The sequence below is a fragment of the Pangasianodon hypophthalmus genome, chromosome 24, assembly GCF_027358585.1.
Source record: "Pangasianodon hypophthalmus isolate fPanHyp1 chromosome 24, fPanHyp1.pri, whole genome shotgun sequence".
In the NCBI taxonomy this organism is placed as follows: Eukaryota; Metazoa; Chordata; class Actinopteri; order Siluriformes; family Pangasiidae; genus Pangasianodon; species Pangasianodon hypophthalmus.
This window is the reverse complement of record NC_069733.1, coordinates 6,378,744-6,397,428: the sequence shown is the minus strand read 5'-3', so window position 1 is coordinate 6,397,428 and position 18,685 is coordinate 6,378,744. Positions and strand designations below refer to the sequence as shown.

At 37.6% G+C, this 18,685-nt stretch overlaps 1 protein-coding gene across 4 annotated transcripts in view; it reads left to right on the top strand.

Annotated features, from left to right (window-relative positions):
• Positions 1-10,967: 10,967 nt before the first annotated feature.
• rxrab (retinoid x receptor, alpha b) overlaps positions 10,968-18,685 on the top strand; it is a 47,246-nt gene continuing 39,528 nt past the window's right edge. For 2 of the 4 annotated variants that reach the window (XR_008300832.1, XM_026939822.3), the window contains exon 1: positions 10,968-11,184. Coding sequence is in view for 3 of the 4 variants with exons in the window: in XM_026939822.3 (XP_026795623.1) it covers positions 11,157-11,184 (28 nt within the window). In the remaining variant the exon portion in view is untranslated. The remainder of the gene's footprint in view (positions 11,185-18,685) is intronic. The other 2 variants (XM_026939820.3, XM_026939821.3) reach the window with 2 other exon arrangements.

Sequence of the window (18,685 nt, the reverse complement as noted above, 5' to 3'; positions counted from 1 at the left end):
CTTGAAATTCAATAGGGAGATCTGATGTTGTTTGTCCTTCATAAATCCCACTAGTGAGGAATGGAGAAAAGGCATTTAGATAGTTAACATTCTTCTGCTTAGAATTTCATCTCAGTTATCTGTACGATGACCTGTTTTGAAAATCCTTGGTCATATTTCTGCATAATGTTTGAGCAGATGGCTTCTTCATCTGTGTTTACATGAGACAAATCTTTATTTCCTAAGCATGCAAAGCTGTAGTAACAGAATTTATCACTTTATCACTCTAGCATTTCCTATGATTTTGGATCTGAGTATAGAAACACTTCAGTGTTTCAAAAACGATTTTACAGTCTGTAAAGATGTTCATTTTTCATGACCATGTCCTTTTATTCTTATTAGCATAAAATCTTTTATCCTATTTATCACTAAATTTGTTAAATGAGGTAACTCAGAGATCATCAGTATGTCTCAATCTAGTGATAGTGGTTATCAGAGAGGGTATGTGACTTGTTTTATTTTGTTACAGTGGTGGAAATCACAAACCACCATTAGTAAATTTATTTTATTTACCTTTGAGTTCTTATAGTGAGCTTATTTGACTGGTCACTTGGGTTTAAATCAAGTCGCAGTAACTGAAAAACAAGTTGGTCTATAAATACTTGTTGGTGGAAAGTTCAGGAGCCAAAACACTGTTGTACACATTTACAGTGTGGAATTTATTTTACAGTTAAAGGGGTCCTTGAAACTCCTGAAGATAAACTGGTACAAGCCCTCCCTGACTGCAGTCTTAAGTTGAAGAAATGATTTCTGTTCACTTGAATGAGAGTGATGACATAGTGAAGGGAGCAGGAGAAGGTGTGGGGCTACACGAAGCTCTCGGCTTTATGACCACAGGGTTCCTGAGAGATGACCCCACTCTGACCCACGCTCCGGTGAAGTTCGCCTCACTGTGCTCTGGCTCCAAACTATAACAAAATGGCAGAATCTCAGCAAAGGGGTCCGCTAAGGGAGACTGTGAGGTACAACACACATAGGCTGGCACTTTCTGACTCAGAGGTCCATGGCTGTTTTGCCTATCTTTGATAACTAGGTTTAACAGTGAATACAAGTATCCTCATTTCAACCAGATACGTGGTGTACTGTCTTTTATACAGTCTCATAAAAAGTGTACTGAACTGTCGCTTTCCTTGTCACTAGAGTGCCTTTAGTGTGTTCTTTTACCTCAAAATGTCCATGTAGTGTACCTTTAAAGTATTATTTAATTATTATTTAAAAAGCTTAAGTCCAATTATGTACCTTTAATAATTTTAAAGATATGCTATATCCACATTACCCTGTAACAGATACATATTGAAGGTACAGAAGATAAAACCTTGAGTGTGCCACCCCACTAATAAGGAAAAGTGCAGTATTGAATGTTTTTCCTGAGATTGTGATGCAGACACCATCACATACTTATAAGGGCTACACAAAGCATATAAGAAGCATGTGATTACACACAGATTATATGTTTATCAAGCTCTAATTAAATCCTGGACAAAACAAAGACAAAAATAAAGTATAATTTTTACAGTGAACTGCATTAGAAAGTGCTACTAGAATGTTCCAGCATTTTATAGCGAGATAACTTAGTCAGACCAGTCGGTTGTTTTATTTGTACTTTGTCTACTTAAAAACGCCACATTCACACCACAGACTTGGCCACAGTATTGTAGAGCCAGGTGGTTTTCTACACACTCGTTCCATATGGTGCCCTTTGGTTTGCTTCACTCGCTACTCCCTTTCTCTCACACACTCTGACTCTCACTCATACTCTTTCCTCTGGTCTCTCTTCCTCTGATGATTGCGTTGACATTCAGAGAAAAGGCTGACTGCTGACAGCTCTTTGAGCAGAAGCAGACTGTTGTTCTGAATGCAGAATCTGTGAGTGTGTGTGTGTGTGTGTGTGTGTGTGTGTGTGTGTGTGTGAGAGAGAGAGAGAGAGAGAGAGAGAGAGAGAAAGAGAATAGAGAGGCAACAACAATAATGAAAAGCAGATGTGCCAGCAAGAGTTTGTGCTCAGAGCCAGACCCTCTGGTTTTTTGTGTGTGTGTTTGTGTGTGTGTGTGTGTGACTGCACACGTGTGTTTTAGCATTTGCATCCCTCTCATCTCCTAACCGCTGGTTGCTGTGCGTCTCTCAGTGTCTGATAGAGCAGTGCAGGGTGCATCGAGCCCAGGGAGTTCACAGCGAGTTGACCATCTGGAAGACCTGGTGGAGATACAAACTGAGAGTGTGTGTGCCAGCTATCTGAGGCTGTGAAGAACTCAGCCACACTTCAGTCTGACATTAAACACACTTAATCTTCTCTACTACTCTGGAGCAAAATTAAAATACTGACAAAAATACTGACAAAATAATTTATATCATGCAAAACATGTTTATATGTAAGCCATTTGTGACTTTAGTATCATAAGGTTCTATCTGGGTTAAGAATGAATGGGAGCTAGGATAAAGAATGGAATGCTAAGCTAAAGTATTGTATACAGCAATGTATATGGTTATGCAAGATTTTAATTTCTATTGCATTTTTATATAGTACACTGTGTCACAATATCAGTGTCACTGCTGTGCTGAACATGGTCCAAATCATATCTACTATTAGATAGTCCCTTTCCAATGATGAAATGGGGAATTGGGGCAGAGCAGCAGATGGGCTCCAGTCAGTAACTGTATACATACACAGTGACCTATATCTAGGTATAATTGGTAATAATAAGGAAAATAGGGCATATGAAAGAAGATAAAACCTGGGTGTATATAATAACCTGGCAGCTGACTGTATATTATGTGGAATTTTGCTGGATATTTGAATGTATTTTTGTGTATGGGTATTGTATCCTCTGCTGAGAAACAGAATGTAGAGTGTTGATTTATTAGCAGCATAAAGAGGAATTTTGTTGGACAATATTGTGAGATTTAGTACAGGATGTCTTTAAGACAGCATGTTGAATATGGACTTGGGGTTCAGTAAGTGATGGTAAATTCATCTGCAGTCTATTATCTCTGCTCTCAGAACCTTTATTTTGCAAAGTTTGATTTTATGTGATCACTTTTTGAGTCTCACTGAAGCTTGAAAAAAACAAAAGACTATGTTAAAATAGTGTCCTTCCTCTCTCTCTCTCTCTCTCTGTGGTGTGTGTGTGTGTGTCCAGTGGAAAACAGGTTTAATGAGCTGTACACTGGGGGGCATTCCCTTGTTTCCTTGAAGTAGAAGGAAGTGTGGAGATTTATGACGTGGCTGATTGCCCGTCTCTTTCCATGGTGGCTGACCAGCAGAAAGGGAGAGAGAGAGTGAGACGCACTAAATCACAGTCGGTGAGCTGTTGCACTTGGTGTTGATCCCTGAGAGATCAATCAGAAAGTCATATCTCAATTTGTCTGTATGACACTCTGCCCTGCAGCCAAGGCTGTGCTCCTCTTTATCATCTGCCGGACCCTTGGCTTTGATGGAAGTCCGACTCACTCTGTTTGATCAGTGTCACAGAGATTAAAGTTAGGTGAGTCTGTGTGAGAGTTTGACCTCAGCATGTATTAAAAAGCTTGGAATCAGAACAAGAAAAGCAATTTTCTGACAAGAAAAGCAATTACATGATTAGTCCATAAATACAAACTTCAGGAAGCCAGTGATATGTGACCTCTTTTCCTCCATACTTCAGCTATTTTTTCAGTTAAACTTTTTTTGAGGAGGAGCCAATCTATATAATATTTGTTATATCTGTTAGATATGTTACTATGACAAAATAGTGATTATATAATCAATGGTTAATAGCATTCTGTAATGTGTAACTTAATACATGGTTAACAGAACCTGTTAAAAAAATTCTTCAAACAAACACTGGTGATGTGGCTGCATTTTGCTTGATTTTTTTATTTAATGAATAAACACTACAAGCATTATCCATATTTTTAACCGCCATACCTTTATACCAATTGAGTGATGTAGATAGTTATGAATTTTCAACATAGACTGTATATAAAGTCAGGCCCGGAAATATTTGGACAATGACAGAGTTTTTGTGATTTTGCCTTTATACACTACCACAATGGAAGTGAAATAAAACAATCAAGATGTGATCGACGTGTAGACTATCAGCTTTATTTTAAGAGGTTCCACAAAAAATATGGCATTTACCATTTAGGAATTACAGCCATTTCAAGCAAAGTACTTCCATTTTCAGGGGCTCAAAGGTATTTGGACAATTGACTGACAAGAAGTTAATTGACCAGGTGCGGTCCATTCCCTCGTTACTTCAAGACAAATGAAGCAGATAAAAGGTCTGAAGTTGAGGTACCAATCAGGTATTGAGTTGGCATTTGGCAGCTGTTCGACTGGAGCTACCAATATGAAGTCCAAGGAAATCTCAATGCAAGTGAAGGAGGCCATCATTAGGCTGAAAAACAACATAAATCTATAAAAGAGATAGCAACAACCTTAGTTTTGGCCAAATCAATAGTTGGATACATTCTTAAAAAGAAAGATATCACTGGTGAGCTCAACAACATCGAAAGGCCTGGAAGACCACGGAAGACACCTAAAGTGGATGATCGCAGAATCCTTTCCTTGGTGAAGAAAAATCCCTTCACAATATCAACAGAAGTAGGTGTATCATTGTATCATTTCAAAATCTACAATCAAGAGATGCCTTCATGAATGTAAATACAGAGGTTTTAACAAGGTGCAAACCCCTGGTAACATTCAAGAACAGGAAAGCCAGATTAGAATTTGCCAGAAAACATCAAAAAAAAGCCTCCCATGTTCTGGAATAAGAGTCTTTGCACTGATGAAACCAAGATTAACTTGTACCAGAATGATGGGAAGAGAAAAGTATGGCGAAAGAAAGGAACAGCTCATGATACAAAGTATACCACATCATGTGTCAAACATGGTGGAGGCAGTGTTATGGCATGGGCATGTATGGCTGCCAATGGAATGGGCTCACTGGTGTTTATTGATGATGCGACTGCTGACAGAAGTAACAAGATGAATTCTGAGGTGTATAGGGCTATACTCTCTGCTCACCTTCAGCCAAATGCTACAAAACTGATCGGACGCCGCTTCACAGTGCAGGTGGATAATAACACGAAACATACTGCGAAAGCAACTCAAGACTTTTCGAAGGCAAAGAAATGGAATATTCTTCAACGGCCAAGTCAGTCACCTGATCTCAACCCAATAGAGCATGCTTTTCACTTACTGAAGACAAGACTGAAGGCAGAAAGACCCACAAACAAGCAGCAACTGAAGGTGGCTGCAGTGAAGGCCTGGCAAAGCATCTCCAGGGAGGAAACTCAGAATTTGAGTTTTGAGAACATGGGCTCCAGACTTCAGGCAGTCATTGACTGCAAAGGATTTTCATCCAAGTATTAAAATTATGGTTATATTTACAATTATGTCACTTTGTCCAAATACCTTTGAGCCCCTGAAAATGGAGGTACTTTGTTGAAAATGGCTATAATTCCTAAATAGTAAATGCCATATTTTTTGTGGAAACTCTTAAAATAAAGCTGAAAGTCTACACTTCGATCACATCTTGATTGTTTTATTTCAAGTCCATTGTGGTGGTGTATCAAGGCAAAAATCCCAAAAACTCTGCCATTGTCCAAATACTTCTGGACCTAACTGTATGTGTGTGTGTGTGTGTGTTTAAGTGCACAGCTCACTTCAGGTCACCCCACAGATTTTTAGTTGGATTCAGGTCTGGGCTCTGGTTAGGTCATTCAAAAACATTGATCTTCTTTTGATTAAGCCATTCCTTTGTTGATTTGGATGTATGCTTTGGGTCATTGTCGTGCTGAAAGGTGAAATTCCTTTTCATCTTCAGTTTACTAATAGACACCTGAAGGTTTTGCACTAAAAACGACTGGTATTTGTAGCTATTCATGATTCTCTCCACCCTCCAGTTCTGGATGAAGAAAAGCAATCATAAAGCATGATGCTGCCACCACCATGCTGCAGCATTGGTATGGTGTTCTTTTGGTGATGTGCTTTTTTTTCACAAAACATACCTTTTGGAATTGGTCTCATCAGACCATAACACATTTTGCCACATGGTTTGGGGTGATTTAATTGGGCTTGGATGTTTTTTGAAAAAGGGCTTCTAAGAATATGAGAGATTGTTGTCACAGGCAGAGAGTAATTAGTACTTGCCAGATATTCCTTCAGCTTCTTTAATGGTGGCGTAGGTCTATTGGCAGCCTTTTGTAAATTTTGGAGGGATGTCCTGTTCTTGGTAATGTCACTGTGGCGCTCCATTTTCTCCACTTGTTGATGAAGGCCTTCATGGTGTTCCACGGTACATCTAATGTTTTGGAAATTCTTTTCCACAAATTAGAGTCCACAAATTAGTTTTGGCATTGTTGCTGGATTTTAACGAGAGTTCAAAATAGTGATTGAAGCATCAGTTTATAGGTCTCAGGACAGTAAACAGTAAACAGGACCATGGTTTGTACTTAAGGAAATACATGTCCAGAGACATCATCAAGATGGCCATCATTGTCCAAATACTTCCAGACCTGACTGTATATCCTGATATGTCATTTGTAAGTGTGAGGTCATTTTGGTTTGATTGTCTCTATACAAGAAGCTATGCACCATTTTCTGCAATTTCTAGCCATGTTTGTGCCAGGTAACTGACAAACAAATACCAAAATATGAGGACTTTATTATCGGGAATAAAATGTTTTGACATTTTTCCATAATGTTTGTTTGTGTTTGATACAAATACCAGCTGATGAAATGTTAGTAGTATTTAAGTAGTAGTTAAGTAGTTAAATAATGTAGTTAAGCTTAATGCAAGCCATGTTGTTTTGCAAATCCTTTACAGTTATTTTTTATCATAACACTCAGAGTAATCCTCACCTATCTACTGGCTATCAGAGGATTATCAAAGGTCAAAGTCAATACAATACTGTTTCTCTGTGCACTCCATTTATCTCTCTTTCTCTCACCACACACACACACCCCCCACTGTGTAGGAGTTAACAGAAGATGCTGACCTCTGGGCCACTTGTGGTTCCTGAGCCACAGTGAGGAATGTGAACCTAAGACCTCAACTGACTAAACTCAGCTTTCATAGCATATGTGGAGGACCACAGTATAATGCCTGGCTCCAATGTTCTTATGAAAGTTAAATGTAAAATCATTTACATTTCAGGATCAGACATTAAATAACAGCATAAAATTAATTGATCACAGTACAATTCTAGTACACTTTCATCTAGATTTGACATTGACTGCTCAACTGTGAACCAAGATTGCATTAAGATCTGAGAATACATTAGGAAAGTAGCAGGAATCAGCAGAAGACTCTTGCCTGTAGGTGAGGGGACTTAATATGAACAGGGCTTGCTGTCATTAGGGGTGATCGTTCTCCTCAGAGGTTGTCGTTTGAAAAGTGAGGCTGGGCTACAAGCCTTACAGGCTGTTGTTATAACCTCTGACTCTCCCCTCATTCTTTTTCCTGCCTGTGCCTGAGTCAGTGTGCTGCTCAATGTTGCAGAGATCTACAGTGCTACAGTAGTGATATAAGGGGAAATAAGCACCTCGGCCATGCAGTTATAGGTAAGTAATCAATGGTAAATTATAATAAATAAAAATAATATAAACTCTTCATCATGTCATTGCCAAATCACATCACCCCACCTCTGAACTACCTTTGAGCCTATTTTTAAAATTCACAAAATTGTTTTTAAATTCAAAAAATTTAAACAACTCCATAGATTTTATGCAAAAACCTGTCTATGTTCTTTGTCTTATATAAAATGTTTATCATTGTAGGGGATGGAAACAATGATTACCAGTAATATATTACAGACCTTTTTTCCTGTTTGGCTCACATCTTGCAAAAAACTCTACTGGAAACATTTTTGCACATAGACAGCATTTTTATCAACTGCCTCTCTTACAACAAAACACACAAGCAGCTGGACCATACAGCTGGACTGAGGAGGAGACAAGAATCTTTCTTTGTTCTAGAAAATATCATGACACCTACATGTACTGGGAAACTATAGCACATTAAAAAGGCCGTTTTTTCATAATGTAGTTTCATATGATCGGTGGCTCACATGTGCACCATTTTTCTTTGGATGTTGTTGACAATGATGATTTTATATAACTTTATATAAAATATAAATAGGGGCTAATAACCATCCATTCTGTTTTCTCACCTTCATCAACATGAAATTCATGATTGAAGTATTTTCAAGACATCAAACCAGTTTTTGCAGAAAATCTTTATTTAATGAATTTTAACTATGAGAAATCAGTTTGATAGAAATGAATCTTGGTAAGCAAACTGTACAAACCTTTTTTTAAAAAGTATTTTAAAGTTTCATTTTATTGATCGACATTACATGCTTAATAAGATGACAGAAACTTTATACAGAGAGTGATATCTAATATACAATAACATACAGTTTTAGAAAGTGAGTATTTACACAACTGTAACCTTTAATTCAAATCAGCCTCATTTAGATCAGTTTGAGTTAAATCCTCACAAAAAGTCTCACAAGCAGTAATAGGTTATACATTCTCACAATGTCTAATCTACAAGGGGAATGTACAAGGAGAGGGCAAGAGGATCCTGCCCTAATTACACAAAGATATTACAGGGTTATTAATGAGATAACGGCAGCTTGAATGAAATTAATTGCTCCTCTGAGTTTTATAGTGCACACATTATTAAGGATCTCATGTAGCGGTGTGAGGAGAGCATGTGGCATAGCATAAAATAGTATGTCTTGAATTGAGACATAGCTCGAGGCTCATTGGTATTCTGTAAGATAGTCAAGTGGGTTTCTTTCCCCATCAACCTCTTCTCGTCTCTATCTGTCACTCTCTCTCCTCACCAATCTCTTTTTTTCTATCTCTCTCAGGCTGTACTCAGTCTATCTGTACATTCATGTATGCCATGTACAGTAAACAAAGATAAACAGATGACTTTATCATGTGTTATCATAAAAGCAGAATAATAATGTTTATCACAAAGGCACAAATGCATTACACTGGTTACAAAATTAAAGGCTACTTTATGGATTTCTTCATTCTGTTATTATAAAATAGGAATTGAATTGTCAATTGGCCCCTCACTTACTTACTTAATAACTGTATAACAGTTGTCATGGGTTCCATAAATTGTGTGTCATAAGGAAACATTTAGCAAAAGAGACTCAAATGTCAAAATACAATGGTTTCCATTACATCTTCTGGCACACAGAGAGATAAAAAGTGAGAGATGAATGTTGCTAAGGGATTGAATGTTTATATCTGCCATAATGTAAGTGATAGCAGGGATTAACTTGGAAGACCACAACATTAAATGTAACTACAGTTAAAAATTATGATGTGTTGTTCCTTAACAAAGCAAAATGTGTAATTGGTAGTATTTTGTTGTGGTATAAGGTGAAATGGGGCATGCAGTTACAGGAAAATAATCAGTGGAAAACAATTAAGCAATATCTCAAGAGCAGTAGTGCTGTTCTTCCTCTGGCTAGGATGTCTATGGCAGTCTATAGAACTGTCTGGTAAAAAGCTGTGAAATTTGGCACACTGATTGGGGAGGATCTAAGGAACATTCTGACCAAAATTGGGCCAGGTTTAGCACCACCATCAGGTCAAATTTGGGTCTAATTGGAAATACATTTATGGTCATAACTTTTGAATCATGTAGTCGAAATTTAAAAGCCAGGCATCCCTGGATTTCCTGGGTCGAGGTAAGTTCAACGCACCCTATGATGTTAATTGCTGCCTAAAAATTTTTTCCTCCATATTGGATTTTGTCAAAAACTGTTTTTACACTACACCTCCTATAAATTTTATCCAATAATCACCAAATATGGTACACGTTATCTTCAGAGTAAGCCTCACAAAAATTGTCAAAACAACTTTGAATATCCCAAATGATTTGCCCGTAATGGGCCAACAAATCTGACAGCGAAGCAGCCAGACAGGAACTGAGGCTGTGTCTCAGCAATGACTTTGTGCACTGACAGAAGTCTTGGTAGGCATCTTCAGGACCATGACCTGAGGCTACGCAACAAATTTCATGACAGCGCCACCTACTGATCAAAAGTTATAATAACATGCTAAAAATGCTTACATCTAACTGCCATTTTTGCTCCTCCTCCTCCAAATTTTGTCCAATCTTCACCAAATTTGGCTCACATCATCTTGAGACCTGTCTAAACAAAAATTGTCAAAAGATCTCTGATAATCAAAACTGTTCTCCCATAATGGACTGGCAAATACATTAAACTGCTTTAAAATCTGCATTAAATCTGCTTTCCTGTGATTGCTTATGCAACAACTGTAACACATCTGTGAATGTGCGCTTCAATGAGTCTGGGTGCTTGGCCCCCAAAAAATGCTGCTTGCAGCTTTAGTTTTATTTATTTTTGCTCCATCAAAGGAAATAATTCTCAATAAAGCTGCAGCTTGATAGAACGTTGCCAACACACAGCAGACTGACTGATAGCCTATAGTAAGTGTAGTAAAGGTTTCAGTGTAACGAACTATCAAATTAGTGGATCAGAACTAACTCTTGTATAAATAATAAATTAAAATTTTTATTTAATATATATATATACTTAGAGTCATGTGAACATCAGTAGACTGCTTTGAACTTCCTTTCCTGTTTTTATAATGCACAAACACATTTTCCTTGAAAATGTTTAAATCAGTATCACACATTTTGTTTATTTTTGCTATTGTCTGTCTACCCCATGCATATACACCCTCGTAAACAAAACAGTGAGAAACTATCAGTGATCTTTTCGTGGCTTTAATGACCTAATGTGTTTACTTTGTTGCTTAACTGAATTGACTTACTGTCAGTGGATTCAGCCCAACTGTAGGATTTGCTCTGCGTCACTGTATCTGCCCTGATTGCCCTCGGAGTCCCCCCTGAGAGGGGCCCCAGTGTGAGCAGTAGAGCCGAGCTGCGAGCCGCGCGCTCTGTAGCGCTCACTTCAGTCCGGTTAAAGCGCGCGCTGACAGCGGAGTTCACACGCACGCACACACGCACGCACACGCACACACTTGCCGTGATTCCTGCTGGATCTTTATTGCCAACTCGACGAAAGCTCCGGAGTAGCAGAGTGTCGTTTGTCCACTGCAGCTGGCATGAGCTAACATGGAAACCAAACCTTTCTTGTCGCTAGGTAAGTTTGGCGTTTGTGTGTGTGATGTGGTTTCCATTTCACTCCGCAGTAACAGCCAGCAGTCATCATGCTGAGGATTTCCATCGGCCTGGACTCTGCGCCTGTACGGGTGCTTCACACTCCACACACAGCCCTCACGAGCTCCATACACAAGTGCACCTGGATACAAACTAACACGGATTTCAGTAGATTTCCAGTTCACCTGTCTCAAATCCTGGAAATGGCTTTAGCTTTGAAAATCTTTTAGTGGTTTCAGTTTAGCGTCACACGTTGATGTTTATCTCGGATCACATCATCATTATTATTATTATTATTATTATTATTGTTATTGTTGTTGTTGTTGTTGTCTGTTGTTTGTTATTGTTTATTGTTGTTATTATTATTAGTAGTAGTGCTTAGTAGTAGTAGTAGAAACATTTATTCCATGCGTTAACTTGCTGTAGTAACTTTGCTGTGTTTGTTTCACAGCTGGGCTTCGTCCCAAACTGCTTGCTCTTCACAATGTCTGAGTAGTACACTTAGTACAGTACTGTACCGTTTTTTAGATGGAGCACTTAAGTGTTTGTTGTTAGAAAACCAAATCTCAGTCCAATCTGTCACTGTCGTCTTCTTTCCAAAATCTGCCACTCATCTAATGTCCAGACTGCCAGACTGTGTTCATGATGAGGATCCTAAAGACTCCTCACTGGTAACAAATTCACTGAGGAACAATTAAATTTCTAAACTCCTGCCCTAAGTATGGTTTGTGAGAAATTGTGAAAATAATGCAACTAATAGCTGATTTGGTCTTTACGTACCATGGAAAGGTGAGAGGTGAAAGGTGTGAGATTTGAGGTGTGTTCAGAATGTCTACAGTGTGACCATGCTGTGTTCAAGGTAGAGAGTTTACATGATTACCTGATTCCTGGCCCGTGTGAGCTTTTAACCCCATAAACATTCAGGAGATTATTCGGTTATTCATCTTTCAGCATATATATTTAGTAATTATTCACCAAGTACAGTGAAGCTAATAGAAAAGAGCGAGCAATCTGAGTCCGGAGCCGCCTACGGGTTCTGGCCGTTTAAAAGGTTAAGCTATTAATCTTTGAAGCTGTGTCCAACTCGCATACTTCCGTGCTCAACAATAGGCCATAGGGAGCATATGTGGTTTGGAACGTAGCCAGAAATCTTTAAAGTCTATAATCAGCAGACCTTGTTCTTATATTAACTCTGAACCTCTGAAGCCCCCCAGTGCTGTAGATGAACAATGAATACACCTTATCACACCTCAGAGTGGAATTTAGCTTAATAATACACGTGTTACATAATGGTGTGATATCCAAGAAGACGGTAAAATGATTTTAACAGTTCGTTTGGCAAATTCTCCTTTGTTTTGTGGCTTATTTGGTCACTGCAGATTTAAAACTAATTAGTAAACTGAGATGGACAGGCATAGCAGCCAGGTTGTGTTCCTTCCTCGCACCCTGACCAGGATGCCAAGATTACTGAATGAATGATAATAATGTGGTACATGGGTTTAGTCACCTTCTGTCGACAAACTCTGTGATCTATGTAATGAAGACTAATCGCTGTACCCTTAAGTACGTCTTAGGAAGTTCCCATCCGCTTGGCCTTAGGGGTGACCCTGTGCTTTGAGCAGCGACTCCCAAGTCCACGGGTGTCGGAGGGAAGCATTGACTCTCTTTGTAGGACGGCCCGAGGTGTTCAGGACCACCCCAATAAAACAGGACCAGTTGGGTTTACAGCACTATGGTTTAGTAGCTCTGAGGAGGTGATTGGTGCCTTTGTGAATGTCTGCAGCTGTCAGTTTTATTAGGGAGCCTTTAAAGGGAAAGTTAATTGCTTAAAGTGACAGCATCTCACAGACACCCTCCAGCCACTGTCTGGCTCCGAATCAAAGGCTGTGTGGGCTCCTTTCTAGACGTGCAGAAGGGCCAAATTGCACTTAAGAAAGTTTAAAGTGACAGTTCACACACACACACACACACACACACACATTTGGGAGGGGGTAAGAAAGTTTAAGCGTTCTCTGTCTTGTTTCACTCTCGCACAAACTGTTGTTCAGGTACCTGAAGCTTTTTGAATACAACACAAACCACATGAAGGATTGAAGGTGTTATCTATGATATGCCCAAAAGCCCTAGTTGTTAATGATTTGCTCTGTGCGCTGTATGCACTGATTCATTGATAACAGCCTGGTTGCCCCTTGTACTATGGACTGTGTTATTTCCCTGCTCTTTTTATGTAGCGCTAAACACAGATCCCTGTGTGACCCAGAACACTGTGACCCTAAACTCTGAGGCAGTTTTGCACGTTATGACTGTCACAAGACGATATTAAAAGGTTGTCTTTGAGCTGGCCTCTTTCACTCTTCCCCTTTCCACTTGTCCTGTTCAGTGGATTAGTCATATCTGATCTCTGCTGTCTAATTTACTTTGAGCTGATGGATTTGGCATTTACAGTCTGGCTTTGAGACAGAGCGACAGAATGTGCCACACCGCTCTCATCTGCTCCTTATGATTTTATGAGCGTAAACACCCAGTCGTGTGTCTGTGTGTGTGTGTGGCCACTCTGAACAGGATTTTGTCTTTACCGTCCAGGCTGCACTAATGCTGTGTCTGGAGCACGCTGGGTCATGGCCACTGTAATGGCCTAATATGTCTGTGGCTACTTTGGTGACATGGTAATGAGAAGGGCAGCTGGGTAATTATCAGGTGCAAAGTTAGGAGGTTAAATTCGCTGTTATTGTTTTAAGATATAACCTTGACCTTTGGACAAGCAAATGTACAAGTCACAGAATTTCGTTTATTTTGGAAGTTTTTATGCCAGGTTTATTCTGAGAGACTTAACAGAATGTTTATGGAGTGTATATTTCCAGATTCTTACCCAATAATTGTATTATAGACTTGTTTTTCATGCTCATATTAAAGGAATACTCCATCATATTGTAATCTAATTTCTCTCCACTGCTACCACAGACAAGTATTTTGACACACCTCCTTGTGCTGTTGTTAAAGTCCATCAATAAACATGTAAAATGCGTGTTAATATATAACGCAAATTGAAAACTACAATTGTTGCACTCTGACAGTAAAGGCCTTAAGATATAAGAAAGACTCTGATGCTGTATTTATGTAACTTTATTCAATTTCCAGCACAGAAGAAATGTAATACAGTCTGGATGAGACACCAGTCCATCTCACGACACCATGCACACTCACATTCACACTCATTCATACATACATCAGGTCCATGAGAATTTGGACAGTGACACAGTTTTGGTAATTGTGCCTCTGTACACCACAACCACAATGGATTTGAAATGAAGCAAATGGATTTTGAAATAGAGAAATCCTTTGACTGCAAAGGATTTGCATCCAAGTTTTTAAAATAATCTCAATATTAATAATTATGTTAGTTTGAAACTGCTTATCAGCCAATTGTCCAACTACCTTTGAGCCCATGAAAATGGAGGGACTATGTAAAAAATGGTTGTAATTCCTAAACAGTTAATGCAATATTTTTATTAAACCCCTTGAATTAAAGCCGAATGTCTACACTTCAATCACATCACGATTGTCTCAATTCAAATCCATTGTGGTGGTGTACAGAGTCAAAATTATGAAAATTGTGTCACTGTCCAAATACGTATGGACCTGACTGTAGGTGCATTTTAGCATAGCCAATCCAGCCTGTTTATGGACAGTGGGAGAAAACCAGAGAGTCTGGAGGAAACCTACGCAAAACACTCAGAGAACATTTACACAAACGCCACACAGACAGTAGCTTGAGCTCAGGATTGAAACAGAGACAGTGGCGCTGTGGGGCAGCAACATTACCCGCTGCACCACTGTGTACCTGAAAATGTTTATTTCTAGCTGTTTACACCTAACTAAAGTTTTGTGGTATTCATGCACGATCAGAGCCATGCGAGTACATTTGTAATGCATAATCACAGATTGTTCTCATGTCTGAACGAGTAAAGTATACATATTTCGTGCTTAATTTACGAATACCTTCAATTGAATAATTAATTAAATTGTTCTACAAAATATATGTTTGGCCTAAATGTTTATAGACTGCCCCAACAAATGCTCTTATATTTCTGTTATAAGTGAGTTCTGAGTTTTTCAGTTCTCTGTTCTTTTCTCAATAAAGAGAATTTTTATGTTAATGCTAATTATACATATGTTACAGATCTTGCAGATATTAGGTTGAAAAACACTTGAGTATACCTTTAATTTCCAAAAAATGGATTTACACTTACATTTTCACTATATGTAAGTGTAAATCCATCCATAGGTTATGTATAGTTTAAAAAAAAAAAAAAAAGCCAAGAACATTTTTGATGTCCTCTAAAGGTTTTCTCTTAATACAGCTCTTTTCTGTTGCTTTAGATTTTAAGTAAGTTTTCTGGTTGTTTCCTGTGAACATTCTGCCTCTGAAAGTGTGGCAGTTAGTAGTCAAGATAAGATCTGTCAGAGATCACGATATCCTTAAAGCCATGCATGTCTTCAAGGCTGAGTGCATTAAATTATACACATCCACAAATTCCCAAATATGATAATGGACCCCTCAGACTACTGCTTGTAGGTGTGATGTGCTTCAGTTACAGTCAAGTTTATTGTTACAATCTAGAAGTTTTTTGCATGTCCTATTGCATGTCTCTGTGTTAAGCCTTCACATGTCCAAATCCAATTACAGCTCTTTGTTGAATATATAAATACACACTTGTTCTTGGCAAAATACACTGATATACAGAAAACCTTTTTGGATTGCTGTGACCGTTAAATGGTGACACATGTACAGCCCTATAGACATGGGCATCGAGCCAAAAAAGCTTCTTCCTCTGTAGAAGCTGCAGAGACAAGATGGCTCTGACAAGATGGCTCTGTCAAGATAGACATTTGTGAGGATGATTGAGTAATACAAATAAATGTCAGTGTATGAAAAATATGCTGTTGTGTGGTGCTGGTTGATTTGTTGAAATGGTGCTTGAAAACGTCTTAAAATCTTGAAATTTTGGACCTATATAATATATATATCCCTAAAACAGGCTCTCATGAAAGCCTCTGCTTTCATGAGAGCCTGTTTTAGGGAGATATATATATATATATATATTATATCTTGGTTAATAGAAATTAAACCAGAAAAACAAAAAGCATTTTAATCTTCTCAGCATAATAGTCGGCAGTATGGCTAAAATGCCCACTATTATGTATGTACCATAACAAGTATTTTTGGTATCCTTTTGTTCCCTGAAGGACAAATAATAAAAACCTAACTGAGCATCACAATTATATTCCCTTTTAAATTCAATTTCTTGTTTATCTGGTTGACTGGTAGGAGTACATCCTTGAGAAAAGATTATATAAATAGTGTACTATATGTTAAGATTTATCATTATTGGTTAGCAATATAAATAGTGGGCTTTATTTTTTATAAATAAAAGTAATGATCACGTTTTGCATTGTTTGTCATAGGAGTGAAATCTGTTCCAGTTTTATAATAGCGACGGACTAAAGTGCTAATCACAATCACAACACAATCTTGCTATTTCTGGATGAATAAAAGTGTCTTCACTAACCACACGAACAATGTAAAATGTGATATTTCTTTGTATTTCTAACAAGAAAACCTGCTATTTATATTTATAACCATTAAAGAAGCATACATTAAGAAGAAGCACAACTTGTAAACCGGTTTAACTGTCATTCCACCCACTACTAGTTCAGTATATTTTTCAGCACTCAGACACTTCTAGCAACAAACTCTAGTACTTTTATAAATATATGAACAATCACAATTAATAAAAACAACCTCATATATTACTTTTATCACACACCCTACAGCAACCTGCTTTGTTTTTTTTTTTTTTTCATTTTTCTTAAATCTTTTTTTCATATTTTATTTATATACAAGTGTAAGTCAATTTAAACTTTAGAAGTGTGACATAAATTAGAATTTAATCAGATTTTTAAAAGGAATCCGAAGCAGTACAAGGTTTATTGATTATTATTATTTACAAGGTTTATTAGGATTATGTAGGAAAAAGATACACATTTGTGACAGCTGTTTGCAATAAACATTGTAAAGTAAGGTTTTCAGTTAACTGACCCTCATATATATTTTTCATAAATTAGGCCAAGATATTTAATGAATAATATACACTAATGCTGCTGATTAGCTCTACAGGAAAGAGCTGAAGTCTGTTTTTTTAACAGTCTGTATATAAAATGTTCAGTGAAGAATGAGCCACTATTCTGTATTTACTGCTGAATTTACTTCTAGTCTTTCTCTGGTATGCAGTCTTGTATAATTATATTATTTAAAAAAAAATAATAATAATAATAAATAAATAAATAAATAAATGAACTGCTCCTGTCTGTGCCTAATAATCTAATTACTGGTGCATGATGCATGTGTGGTTGTTCTACTGGGTGTTGAAAAAAAGCATTAAAGCTAATGAAACTCCTTTTTCATCCATTAAAAAGCAATAAAAGAGTAGATTATTGTTTATATGTTACTGTTTATAGATGTATTCATCACAGCGTAGCTTGTATTTATTTAAAGTGCTACTTAAGATGAAAAAGAGAAGCACGATTTCAAGAAAATGTCCTTACCATGGAAAAACAATCACTTTTATATTTAATCACTTTTTATGTAAGTCTTTATTCATCAGTTGTAATGTATATTTCTGTTGTTTTATGCAAAAATGAACAACATGCAAGTGCTTTATATGGTCTGTAAAGAACTATTTCAAAAAATGCCACATCTTTATTGTGAGGACACTAGAGTCCTCAGTGCTCTGTAAATCAAAATGAGACACATTGACAAGACAACTGTAGTTTTTATGTTTATTTAAGTATTTTGTCATGCATTTATTAAAAGTTCTGTGATGTCACATCCATAGCACTTATAAACTGCTATGCATCTACTAAATGTGCATGAATATCTTACTGGTTTAATGATGGTCTGTGTTCTTCCTGAATGGTCACATGACCCGATATGCCTCAGAGTGTGTAGACACTGAAACGCTTTGCAAGTCAATTTGAGTTCATATGTCACATTTATAATGCTGGAATTGCCCAGAAATATTTTCCCCTAATCTAATCTGTTTGGACAGTTTCGCTTGATAGATGTGACAGGCAGAAAAGAGACTGTGCAGTTTCTTCATAAAAAACTATTTGTGGTTCATTCCTTTGACGAATGGCACGGTATTGACTTGACATGTGTTGCTTGCATGCTGTGTGTGTGGGTGTTTGTGTGTCTCTGTGTTTTCCCTGAGACTAACACACAGCTCCAGTGCTTAAGTAATGGCATAGCCTGAATACAGATACGTGTCCAATTCTAAATTACAGCTTCAACAGCTAATATGTAAGAAAAAAAAAAAAAAACACGGCAGGTGATGCTGTACTAGTAAAATACTCAACAATGATTATTGTCCAATGACAGCACATCCCAGTGTGCTGTTGAAGTTTTATTCTGCTTGTACCATTGC